This window comes from Rhinatrema bivittatum, chromosome 2 (genome assembly GCF_901001135.1).
Source record: "Rhinatrema bivittatum chromosome 2, aRhiBiv1.1, whole genome shotgun sequence".
NCBI lineage: Eukaryota > Metazoa > Chordata > Amphibia > Gymnophiona > Rhinatrematidae > Rhinatrema > Rhinatrema bivittatum.
Genome location: NC_042616.1, coordinates 45,286,678 through 45,297,796, shown reverse-complemented (window position 1 = coordinate 45,297,796; position 11,119 = coordinate 45,286,678). Strand labels below are relative to the sequence as shown.

General features: G+C 48.5%; 1 protein-coding gene across 2 annotated transcripts in view; it reads right to left on the bottom strand.

Annotated features, from left to right (window-relative positions):
• Positions 1 to 642: 642 nt before the first annotated feature.
• Positions 643 to 11,119, bottom strand: part of LOC115085956 (zinc finger protein OZF-like) — a 28,762-nt gene continuing 18,285 nt past the window's right edge. For both annotated transcript variants that reach the window (XM_029592525.1, XM_029592526.1), the window contains exon 4: positions 643 to 3,157. In XM_029592525.1, coding sequence (XP_029448385.1) covers positions 1,830 to 3,157 — 1,328 coding nt within the window. In that variant the 3' untranslated portion in view covers positions 643 to 1,829. The remainder of the gene's footprint in view (positions 3,158 to 11,119) is intronic.

The following is an 11,119-nucleotide window of genomic DNA, read 5'->3' as shown; positions in this document are numbered from 1 at the left end:
AGCTGTCCTGGTTTTTTTTTTTAACCACATAATTCTCCTATTTAAACCAACACTAGGTTCAGCCCTTGTCTCTTACCCAGCCTCTCAACCCTTTCCCGCCACTGCCCTCTATAGCTGTCCCACGCATGTTCATTAATGTTAGGCTCCGTGCATGTTACTAAAGTAGTCCTACTGCTGATATTAAGGTTGTAAGCTTGGCCACTCTGGGCCGTTATCTCCGGGCTTTTATCATACCCTGATGCAGAGGTCCATCACTCATGGCCCATTTGCTTGCATTTTCCCTCATTGGCCTTCTAAAGTTTCATATGACTGAGCAAACACTTAAACCCCCCCCCCCCCCCTGTCATTTCGTCTACCTGCTATAGTCCTACTCCCCCCACCTGCCCGCACCACTCTGCTCTGTGTCTACCCTACCACCCTCTCGGTAAAGAAGTATTTCCTCATGTTTCCATGCAACTTCAGGTAACCATTTGGTCAGAGGAATATCCCGACTGGGCTTAGGCTTCCTATAATCTGTGGCCAGTCAGGTGCTGCAGTGGGCCATGGGTGAAAGCGCTCAGCATTAAGGACGAATAATCCTCTCTGTGGTAACAAACTTTCACGGAGCTCAGCACCTGGAATGACTGCAAACAGCTACCAAGCTGTGGGTCCATCACTGGTCTGACTTTATTTACACGGAAAATGTATTTACATGCTGCTGTTCACAGGAGCATTGAGTGATACACAATTCTTTAATTCTATGCATGCATCTGAGCTTAAAATTCACAGTTCCAATGGGAGATCCCTTGTGTTTCTTCCTACATCTCTGCTCATCCTCTTATAGCAAAGCACAAGGATCTTAAAAAGTGTTGTTCGTTCCGGGCCTTTTTGAGACTTTTGATCTCTCTTCTCTTTATCCCAAGAGTCCTTCCTCTTGTAAATAATGTATTATAGGAGTCCACTGTCCTTGTTTTACTGAGTAGAAGAATCCCTTTTATTTCTCAATGGTCCATGTCAGGCCCTGACTTGGACATCTTTTATACTGTAGATGTGAGTCGCATATTCCTTGCAGGAGCCTTACAGCTTCACCAGGAGCCTCGCATGGCTTCACTCACATTTTGAGTGTCTTAAGCTTCTCATTGTGGGGTTCGTGTTCAGACCCTGTTATCAGTTCAGTAACCTTTCTCCAAACTGCTTCCATCCTCTCGATGTCCATATGAATATACAGCTTCCAGAACTGGACACAGTATTCAAGGTGGGAGTCTCACCAGTGACCTATACAAGGGCAATATTGCTTACTTTTTCCTGCTCATGAGATCTCTGCATACATGCAACTGAGCATACTGCTAGCCTTCCTTGCTGTTTATTATGTCATCTCTGATTCGGGAATTAGGCTAAATCCATAACCAGCAGAATTAATCAGACTGTGTAAAAGATTTTGTAGCAGAACCCCCCCCCCCGCCCCCCACTACCAAGAAACGGTGCCTATGTCTAGTAGCACTATAGAAATTATAAGTAATATGTTAGCTACAATCTCCAGTTTATCCCTCAGAAACTCACATGACTGCATCAAACCCTCTCAATTTTCCCAGTGAATCCCACAGTCTGTTTCCCGGCATAATACATCAATGAACAGGTTGATCATGGCCTATCCCTGTAGGGGTGGTTAACCTTTATTCGAGGTCTGTACGCTATCACTATCACCAGTATCGGTCTTGGTGTGGGGTATTTTTTTTTTATCCTAGGCAATGAATGGCTAGTATGCTATTGGCATTTTATGCATTCTGGCAGCTGTCATATTCATGAGGTTTGTATAAACATCATGCACCGAGGTCACCATGTGTAGATATTCAGCAAAACTTGAGTAAAGATATATTTTCTGTTATTCCTCTGCTCTCGCCAGTCTCTCTCATGTGTATTCTCTGGTGGGATTTTAGGGATGCTTTCCGAGTGAAACTCTTCCCACATTCAGTACAGGAAAAGGGTTTCTCTCCTGTGTGGCGCTGCTTGTGTATGATTAGATTATGCTTCTTTCTAAATTGTTTGCCGCATTCGGTGCATGAAAAGGGTCTCTCTCCTGTGTGGATTAGCTGGTGTGCTTTTAGGCTTGTCTTCCGAGTGAAACTTCTGCCACATTCATTACATGAAAAAGGTCTTTCTCCTGTGTGGATTTTCTGATGTAAATGTAAGCTTGCCTTGGAAATGAAGCTTTTTCCGTGTTCAGAGCATGAGAAGGGTCTCTCTCCAGTGTGCATTTTCTGGTGCATTAGTAAGGATTTCTTGTGCCGAAAGGTTTTATCACATTCTGTACATAAGAAAGGTCTCTCTTCTATGTGACTTTCCTGGTGTAATTTTAAGTACCTCTTCCGAATGAAGCTTTTACCACATTCAATACACAAAAATGGTCTCTCCCCAGTGTGGATTCTCTGGTGCATTTCTAGAGCTGCTTTCTGAATGAAGGTTTTGGTGCATTCTTTACAGGAAAAGGGTCTCTCTCCTGTGTGAATTCTGTGGTGTAAGATCAGATCATACTTTTTCGCAAAGGATTTATCACATTTACTACAAGAAAATGGTCTCTCTCCTGTGTGGATTTTCTGGTGAGATTTTAGGCTTGCCTTCCGCGTAAACCTTTTTCCACATACAGTACATGGAAAGAATCTCTCTCCAGAGTGGATTTTCTGGTGTTTTATTAGCATGTGCTCACTAATTAAACTTTTTTGGCATTTAGAACATGAAAAAGGCTTCTTTCCTGTGAAGGTTATCTGTTCTTCCAGCAGCTCTCCTTTCCAACTGAAGGCTCTCCCACTGTCTGTATATGCAAATGGTCTCTCTTCAGTATGAAATCTCTGATGTGATTTCAGAGTTTCAGCATCCCAGAGGTATATCCCACATACATCACATAAATATGTTTGTTCTGCTGCCTGCTTTCTCTCTTCTCTCCCTATGTGTGTGATATTACTGGCACTTTGCTCACCCACATGGGAATTCTCAGCTGAGTCTCCTGTTGAATTTCTTTGCTTTTTTTTTGAGTTGTATTGGTTCCTGCAATTTCTTCCCCAGTCAGAACATGAAAAAGTATCCTCTCCTCCTCCTTCTGGTAACATCTTGTTTGTTTCCATATTTTCAGTGAGTTCCTCATGTTGTATCTGTTTAATTTTGTTCCCAAGTTCATTACTTTCTAATAAAGAAAAATAAAGACAAATGTTACGATATTAAGTTGATTATTTATGTGAATTTAAGGAAAGAGATTCCCTCTTTCATGCCAGGCCCACACACAACCTTCCACCTGTGGCTCATCCCATACCCTCCACTATAATACCGCCAACTTTTCACACCCAAACCCAGGCAGCTCCACCTCACACCCTCCTCACCACCCCAACTCATCCCACTTTCCCTCCTAAAAGAGAAAAGGAGAGATGGCGTCATAGAACTAAGGATGGGTGCTGAAGGGGAGAAAGGAAAATTGGTCCTTACCTGCTAATTTTCATTCCTGTAGTACCACGGATCAGTCCAGACACCTGGGTTTTGCCTCCCCTCCAGCAGATGGAGACAGAGAAGTTTAAATGGACTCCATCCTATACCCCTGAGGTGCCACCTAGAGTCTGTCAGTATTACACTGTACCCAAGCAGAGAAAAGAAAACTAGTACAACCAAAATCCCCCCCCCCCCTCATAGAGCAGAGGGAATGAAAACTGGTAACATGAACGAAAATATGCCCATTCTCTTACCCTTTGAAGGTGGGCGCACAATATCAAAATGCATTGAATAAATCTGCAGAATATGAACATCAACCGGCCGAGCAGACTCTCCATTTCCCCATGGGTGGGACTCTGGACTGATCTGTGGTACTACAGGACCAAAATTTAGCAGGTAAGGACCAATTTTCCTTTCCCTGTACGTAACCGGATCAGTCCGGACTCCTGGGATGTACCAAAGCTTCCCTAACCAGGGTGGGACTGAGAGAGTCCTGCTTGGAGAACACTGGTCTTGAAGGAACTGAGCTCGGGGGCCCGGACATCTAGACAGTAATGCCTAGCAAATGTGTGCAGAGATTTCCACGTAGCTGCTTGACAAATCTCCTGCGGCGACACCTACTGAAATTCTGCCCAAGAAGTCGCCTGCGATCTAGTAGAATGAGCCCAGAGACCGACCGGAATTAGACGGCCCTGAACTAGGTAAGCCGAGGCAATAGCTTCCTTCAGCCAGCGTGCAATGGTGGCCCTTGAAGCTTTCTGACCCTTCCTGGGACCACTCCATAGGACAAACAGATGGTCCAAAAGACGGAAGTCATTAGTGACCTCCAAATAACGTATCAGCACGCATCTGATGTCCAACTGCTTTAACTCCCTAGACTCGGAAGTAGAAAGATCTAGGCCCGCCAAGGACGGGAGCTCCACCGTCTGATTCAAATGAAGAGAGGACACTACTTTCGGAAGAAAGGAGGGAACAGTTCGTAAAGAAGATAAGGTCTGTAGCTCTGAAACACGCCGCACCGATATGATAGGCACGAGGAAAACGACCTTCAACGCCAGATCTTTCAAGGTCGCCCGCTTCAGCGGCTCAAAAGGCGCATTACAAAGGGCATGGAGAACCAGGCTGAGCTTCCACGAAGGACAGGGGTTCCAAATTGGAGGACGTAGATGTTTAACGCCACGCAGAAAATGAACCACATCCAGATGAGACTCTAGAGCAAGGCCCTGTACCTTTCCTCGAAAACTACCAAGGGCTGCCACCTGAACTCATAGGGAATTGAAGGCTAGACCATTTACTAGACCAGCCTGCAGAAAGGCCAGAACATCCGGAATAGTAGCCCTGGAAGGCTCCACCACGTGGTTCAGGCACCAGTCCTCGAAAATACCCCAAACTCTGACGTAGGCTATGGAGGTAGAAGTTTTATGGGACTGCAAAAGCACAGTAATCACCTCCTCCAAGTAATCCTTATTTCTCAATCTCTGCCTTTCAAAAGCCATGCTGCTAAACAAAAGCGATCTACCTCTGTGAAATAAACGGGACCTTGTCGCAGCAGACTCGGGGATGGATGAAATCTCAGCGGGCCGTCTACCGCCAGATTGAGAAGGTCCGCAAACCACGGGCACCTCGGCCACTCTGGTGCAACGAGTATCACCTTGTCCAAATGAACCTCAATGCGGTGTAGAACCTTGCCAACCAACAGCTACAGCGGAAAGATGTTCAACAGAATGTTCTTTGGCCAGGGAAGTACCAGAGCGTCTACACCTTCTGCTCCTGGCTCTCTTTGACGACTGAAAAATCGAGGAGCTTTGGCATTGCGATACGTTGCCATCAGGTCCATCGCGGGCCTGGACCTTTGGTTGCACAGGAGAGTGAAAGCCTCGTCGGAGAGTTCCTGCTCTCCCAGATCCAACTGGTGGCAGCTGAGAAAATCGGCCTGCACATTGTCCACTCCGGCAATGTGAAAGCCTGCTATCCTGTATAGGTGCTGTTCCGCCCAGCTGATTAAAAGTTGAGCCTCCGTTGCCACCGGAAGAGTCCAAGTTCCGCCCTGAAGATTGATGTAAGCAACAGTCGTCACATTGTCGCAGAGAACCCGCACTGATCTCCCCTCTACTAAGGGAAGGAGGGCCCGTAGCGCCAACTGAACCGCTCTGGTCTCCAACCGACTGATCGACCAAGAAGACTCCAACTTCGTCCACTGATCTTGCACTGCCATTCTTCGACAAACCACTCCTCACCTGGAGAGGCTGGCATCGGTGGTTACCACTATCCAGGAGGAAATTTCCAAATCTACACCCCGTCGTAAATTGTCTGGACACAGCCACCAAAGAAGACTGGACCATGCCGAATCCGTCAGTGAGAGGAGAATATGAAACTGTTCGGAGAGCGGATTCCACTAGGAGAGCAAGGCTGACTGAAGAGGACGCATATGCGCAAAGGCCCAGGGTACCAGTTCGAGAGAGGAAGCCATCAAACCAAGGACCTACAAATAATCCCAGAACCTGGGACGAGGCATGGATCGAAAGGACTCCACCTGAGTGATAAGCTTGGACAATCTTTCCTCGGTAAGGAAAACCTTTCCCAAGATTGTGTCTAACCGAGCACCCAAAAACTCCAAGGACTGAGAGGGAACCAGGTGACTCCTGTCGAGGTTGACCCCCCAACCCAATGAGCTCAACATCTGTAGCACCCTCTGCACCTCTGCCCTGCAACAGTGTTCTGACTTCACTCAAACCAGACAATCATCCAGGTAGGGGTGTACCAAAATCCCCTCCTTTTGCAGGGCCGCTGCCACAACCACCATCACCTTGCTGAAGACTCTGGACGCTGTTGCCAGACTGAACGATAGCGTGCAAGTTTGAAAATGATGCCCCAGGATTGCAAACGGCAGATATTTCTGATGATCCGGGCGTATAGGAATGTGCAAGTAAGCTTCTGTCAGATCTAGAGATGCTAGGAATTCCCCTTTGTGTACAGATGCTATCACCGAGCGAAGAGTTTCCATCCGAAAACTAAGCACCTTTAGAGTCCGATTGACTCTCTTTAAGTCTAGGATGGGACGGAAGGTGCCCTCCTTCTTGGGCACCACGAAGTAGAAGGAGTATCGCCCTCCCCTGAGCTCTCCTGCGGGTACGGGAACTATGGCGCCTAGGTCCTGTAACCGCCGCAGAGTGTCCTGTACCACCCGGCGTTTTTGGTGGTACCCGCATGGGGAAACCATGTACCGCTCGTGGATCGGCCGAGCAAAATCTAACACGTAACCATGTTCTACTATACTGAGGACCCACTGATTTGAGGTTAAGTTGGTGCACTCTTCTATAAAAAAGGGATAACCTGCCCCCTATTCTTGGGACGGAAGAGTGGACCAGCCTCGCTTCATTGCGCTGACTTGGGACTCCCATGAGATTGTGGGGCTCCATCTCTGGCAGGCCAGTGCCCTCAAAAGGACTGATTCCAAGAAGATTTGCAGCCGGAACCCTGTCGAAAGGACGAACTGGCAGAACGTGAAGAGCGAAACTGGCGATTTCCCCGAAATCTCGCACGTTGAGGAAAGGATCCTTGCATCCTGAATCTATCCTCTGGCAACCTATGGACTTTATTCTACCCCAGAGATTTTATCATGTCCTCCAATTGTTGCCCGAAAAGCAGCTTACCCTTGAAGGGTAAGGAACCCAGTTGAGCCTTAGAGGAAAACATCCACAGCCCAGTGTGTAAGCCAGAGGAGCCTGCGGGCTGACACGGCCGAGACCATAGTCCTCCCAGAAGTCCGCATCAGATCATAAAGCGCGACAGCACTGTAAGCTACCGCCGCCTCCAGGCACCCTGCTTGCACCGCCTCACTTGCAGAAAGGGATGCTGCGGCTTGCAAATCCTGAACCCAGCGGAGACTGGCTCGCAGTGCGAAACTGCTGCACATAGCTGCCCGGACTCCTAGGGCCGAAAACTCAAAAATCCTTCAGGGCAGTGGCTCCTGTTACCAGGATGGTGGATTTCTTGGTCACTGCCGAGACCGCAGCGTCCACCTTAGGGACCTTAAGGAGGTCCAGCGCATCCTCCAGAAGTGGGTATAACTTGTCCATAGCCCAACTTACCTTTAAACCAAGGTCCGGAGTGTCCCACTCCTTAAACAAAAGATCCGTAACTGACATATGAAACGGAAAGGATCGAGCTGGACCCCTGAGGCCCACCATCACCGGATCCATAGCCCCAAACCGTGAGTCCTCTGGAGGAACCTCAATGCCCAGCTCCTCCAGAATGGCCAGGATAAGTGGACCTAGTTCATCCCTTCTGAACAGGCGGACCACTTTGGGATCATCACCCTCCACTAAAGGCACGTCTACTGGCTTGGCCGGCTGGGGCTGGTGATCCTGATCCGCATCTGGTCTCTCACCAGGGGCTTGCGGAGGAGACTCGCCTTCATCCACTCCGTCCGTATCTGAACTGTCCACCTGACAGGAAAAGGACCAGAGAGGGCGTTTGGCTTCTATGCCATATGTGACTTGGTACACTTGTGGAGTGATGAAGCTCCTGTCGCAGCCCCCAGCGATGGCGAGACCTCACAGGGTACCTTAGTACCCTGGCTCTTTGCTGCTTTTCATGCTTTGAAGGCTTTAAACAGCAACAAAACAAAATCAGAGGAGAACGAGGAAGAAGACTCATCCGAGCCCTTCCCCCGTTCCTTCTCTGAGGAAGAGATCTGCGCTGCCTGCAAATCGCCCCCCCCCCCCGGGGCAGCAGGAAACGGCGAAAGAGGTGGTGGAGAGCTCCCCTCCCTCAGGGCAGCCTTCTCCTGCTCCCTGAACGTTCGCAGTAAGGCTACAGTACCTGCGCTGAGAAGAAAAGGGTCCTGAGGCTGCTGCAGCAATTCTGCCCTCCCAGGGTCCCTGCGTGCTCTAGAGCTGCTGCGATGCGATTTCGCCAGAATCGACTTCCCCGAAGAGCCTTCCCCTCCTGACAAGCACCCGGTACAAACTCCGGCCTGCAGGCCGCACCATGCGGCATGATCCCCGAGCTAAATTAGGATTGGGACCCGAAAAAAGAACCAGCGCGACCAAGAAAGCTCCCGGGAGCTCGTAGGAACTGAAAAGGACGGCGAAAACGGCATCGGAAGGAAGGAGGGCTGAAAGAGACCTCTAGGCCGGCTCAGAAATTAAATAAATCACCTCAGCGTTGTTTTGCCTGTGTGCAGATCTTCAGAGGGTGAGTGAACCGGGCTCCCCGGTATCACCCTCAGCCGTGGGCAGTTACAGGGCTCCCAACCCTTTGCTCCAGAGCCTCTGCTACCAGGGGGGATGGTCCCACCAGGACCTAACAACCCCCTGGGAGGCTTAAAGAGATATCTTCTCTCTTTGTTTTGTTTTTTTTACTAAATCCTTGTCCTTTCTTTTTTTTTTTTAAGATTCCCTAAGGAACGAATATCAACAAAACTAAAAACCTAAAACTAAACCCAGACTAAAGGTTTTGCACCTCTATCATCTGCTGGAGACAGAGAAATACTGACAGACTCTAGGTGGCACCTCAGGTATATAGGACGGAATCTGTTTAAACTTCTCTGTCTCCATCTGCTGGAGGGGAGGCAAAACCCAGCAGTCTGGACTGATCCAGGTACGTACAAGGAAGTGATAATAAAGAAATTGTACAGCCAGGTGGCCATGATGTGAAGCTGGAAGGAGGGAGGCTTGGAGGGAATATTTCTTTTCTGAGAGGGTGTTAAGATGCCGGCAATAACCTACCAAAGCTGGTGGAAACCAGTTCTGTGAACGGCAGGGGAGAAGAAAAACTGATACTTCACGCTTATCCAGCAAAGCTCTCTGCTTCAACGGCAGGGGAGAAGAAAAACTGATACTTCACGCTTATCCAGCAAAGCTCTCTGCTTCAACGGCAGGGGAGAAGAAAAACAACCTATAAGGGCTGAATAACATAGTCTGGGTAAAACAGATAAGCATGGGTGTAGCTTGCTTATTGCGGTGGTTACTTCCCCTAACTAATCAAGCTAGATATTTCACTTGGATGCAGCTCCATCACTGCTCTCTACATTAATGGTGGGGGTGGAAGGGAAATAGAACCAAAGAGCTAAGAGAAACAGATAAGTATGAGAAAAAAGATGTGTGAAGCTTGCTGGGCAGACTGGATGGGCCGTTTGGTCTTCTTCTGCCGTCATTTCTATGTTTCTATGTTTCTATGAATTCACACCTGCTTGGGGCAGATACAGAGGGCAAGTGATAAGAGCAGGGTTGAGGCTTGTTAAAAGCTATAAAGGGGTGTCTGGGTGTTGATTAAGGTATGGGAACCTGCATGCTCATGTGACCCGAACAGCACTGGAGTTAAGGGAAGGAAGGGAGCACTGGCACTTCTGGGGGCGAGTAGAGAAGCAAAAAAACGTTGGGGTAGGGGAAAAGAAGAGAAGCCACGGCAGCTTTGCAGGTGAGGGAAAAGGTGGCAGCAACGGGGGATCCATAGGAGGGGAGAAAAGCATCAAAAGAACAGAGGAGACCCTCAACTGACTATCACACCCCATCCCCAATCCCAGCACCTGGAACACATTCATGCTGCTGTCCCACAAGTTTTAAAAAATGCAAACCAGAGGGCCCTGAGTAGAGCAGAACTGGGAAACAGAGTGATCCCTCCTGCTCCCACACTCATCCTTACTTGTCGTACTCTCCTTCTGCCTCTCTCCTACCAGGGCAGTGCAGGAGCACTGTGAGAACCACGTAGGGTCCCAGGTGTACTCCTTCCACTTCCTGCAGAGAGGAGCAGCAGCCACGGGACTGGAAGGGTCACACACATTCTCTGTCCCTATCCTGCCACCCAGAAAATAAAGGGGAGTGTGCTGGAGAATCACAATAAGAGACTCTCTAGAGGAGTGAGAGGATCTGAGGTAACGGGAATAAAGGATTCTCAGCTAATGATGGAGAGAATTATCCCCTGGGGGACTCCGGGCTTCAGCACATGGGACAGGACCCGGGCCAGTAATCAGGAAAGGCTGCTAAAGCACATCCTGCTCCCTCACTGAGGGAAACAAACAGTCACATAGAGAGCTCTATGTTCACTTTCTGTAAAGGATAGCTTGGTGACATGAGGTGGGGCCAACCTCCATATTGTCTGAGACAGGTCATATTACGGTGATCAGATGGTCTTAGGGTTTGGGGTGTTTGAGTTTGGAAAGGGCCATCCTGTGTGACTTGTGCCTGTAAGAGAAACCCTGTGAGTGATTAAAGAGATTTATTTATTTAAAAAGTCTTCTATACCGATGTTAGTCGAAACATCACCTCGGTTTACATGGAACAAAAGCAACGAAAATTACAAGTAACAGGGGAAGGGTAGGGGGTACAAAAAACCAATAGGAGAGCAGAGAAGCATAGGAACAAACAAGTGAACTATAATGTCATAAGAACAAGGTCATAGTCAAATTCAGGTCATGATCCATCACAATTCAATATTCATCAAGGGTGTTGGGGAAAGGCTTGTTTGAATAGCCAGGTTTTGAGCTGGGCTCTGAATTTGGTGATGCAAGGTTCAAATCTGAGGTGGGTTGGGAGTGAGTTCCAGTGCATAGGTCCAGCAATGGAGAGCGCCCGATCCCTTGTAGCTGTGAGGTGTGCTTTCTTTAGGGATGGCACATGGAGGGACCCTTTGTTAGTGGTCCTTGTCGGTCGATTCGAGCAGG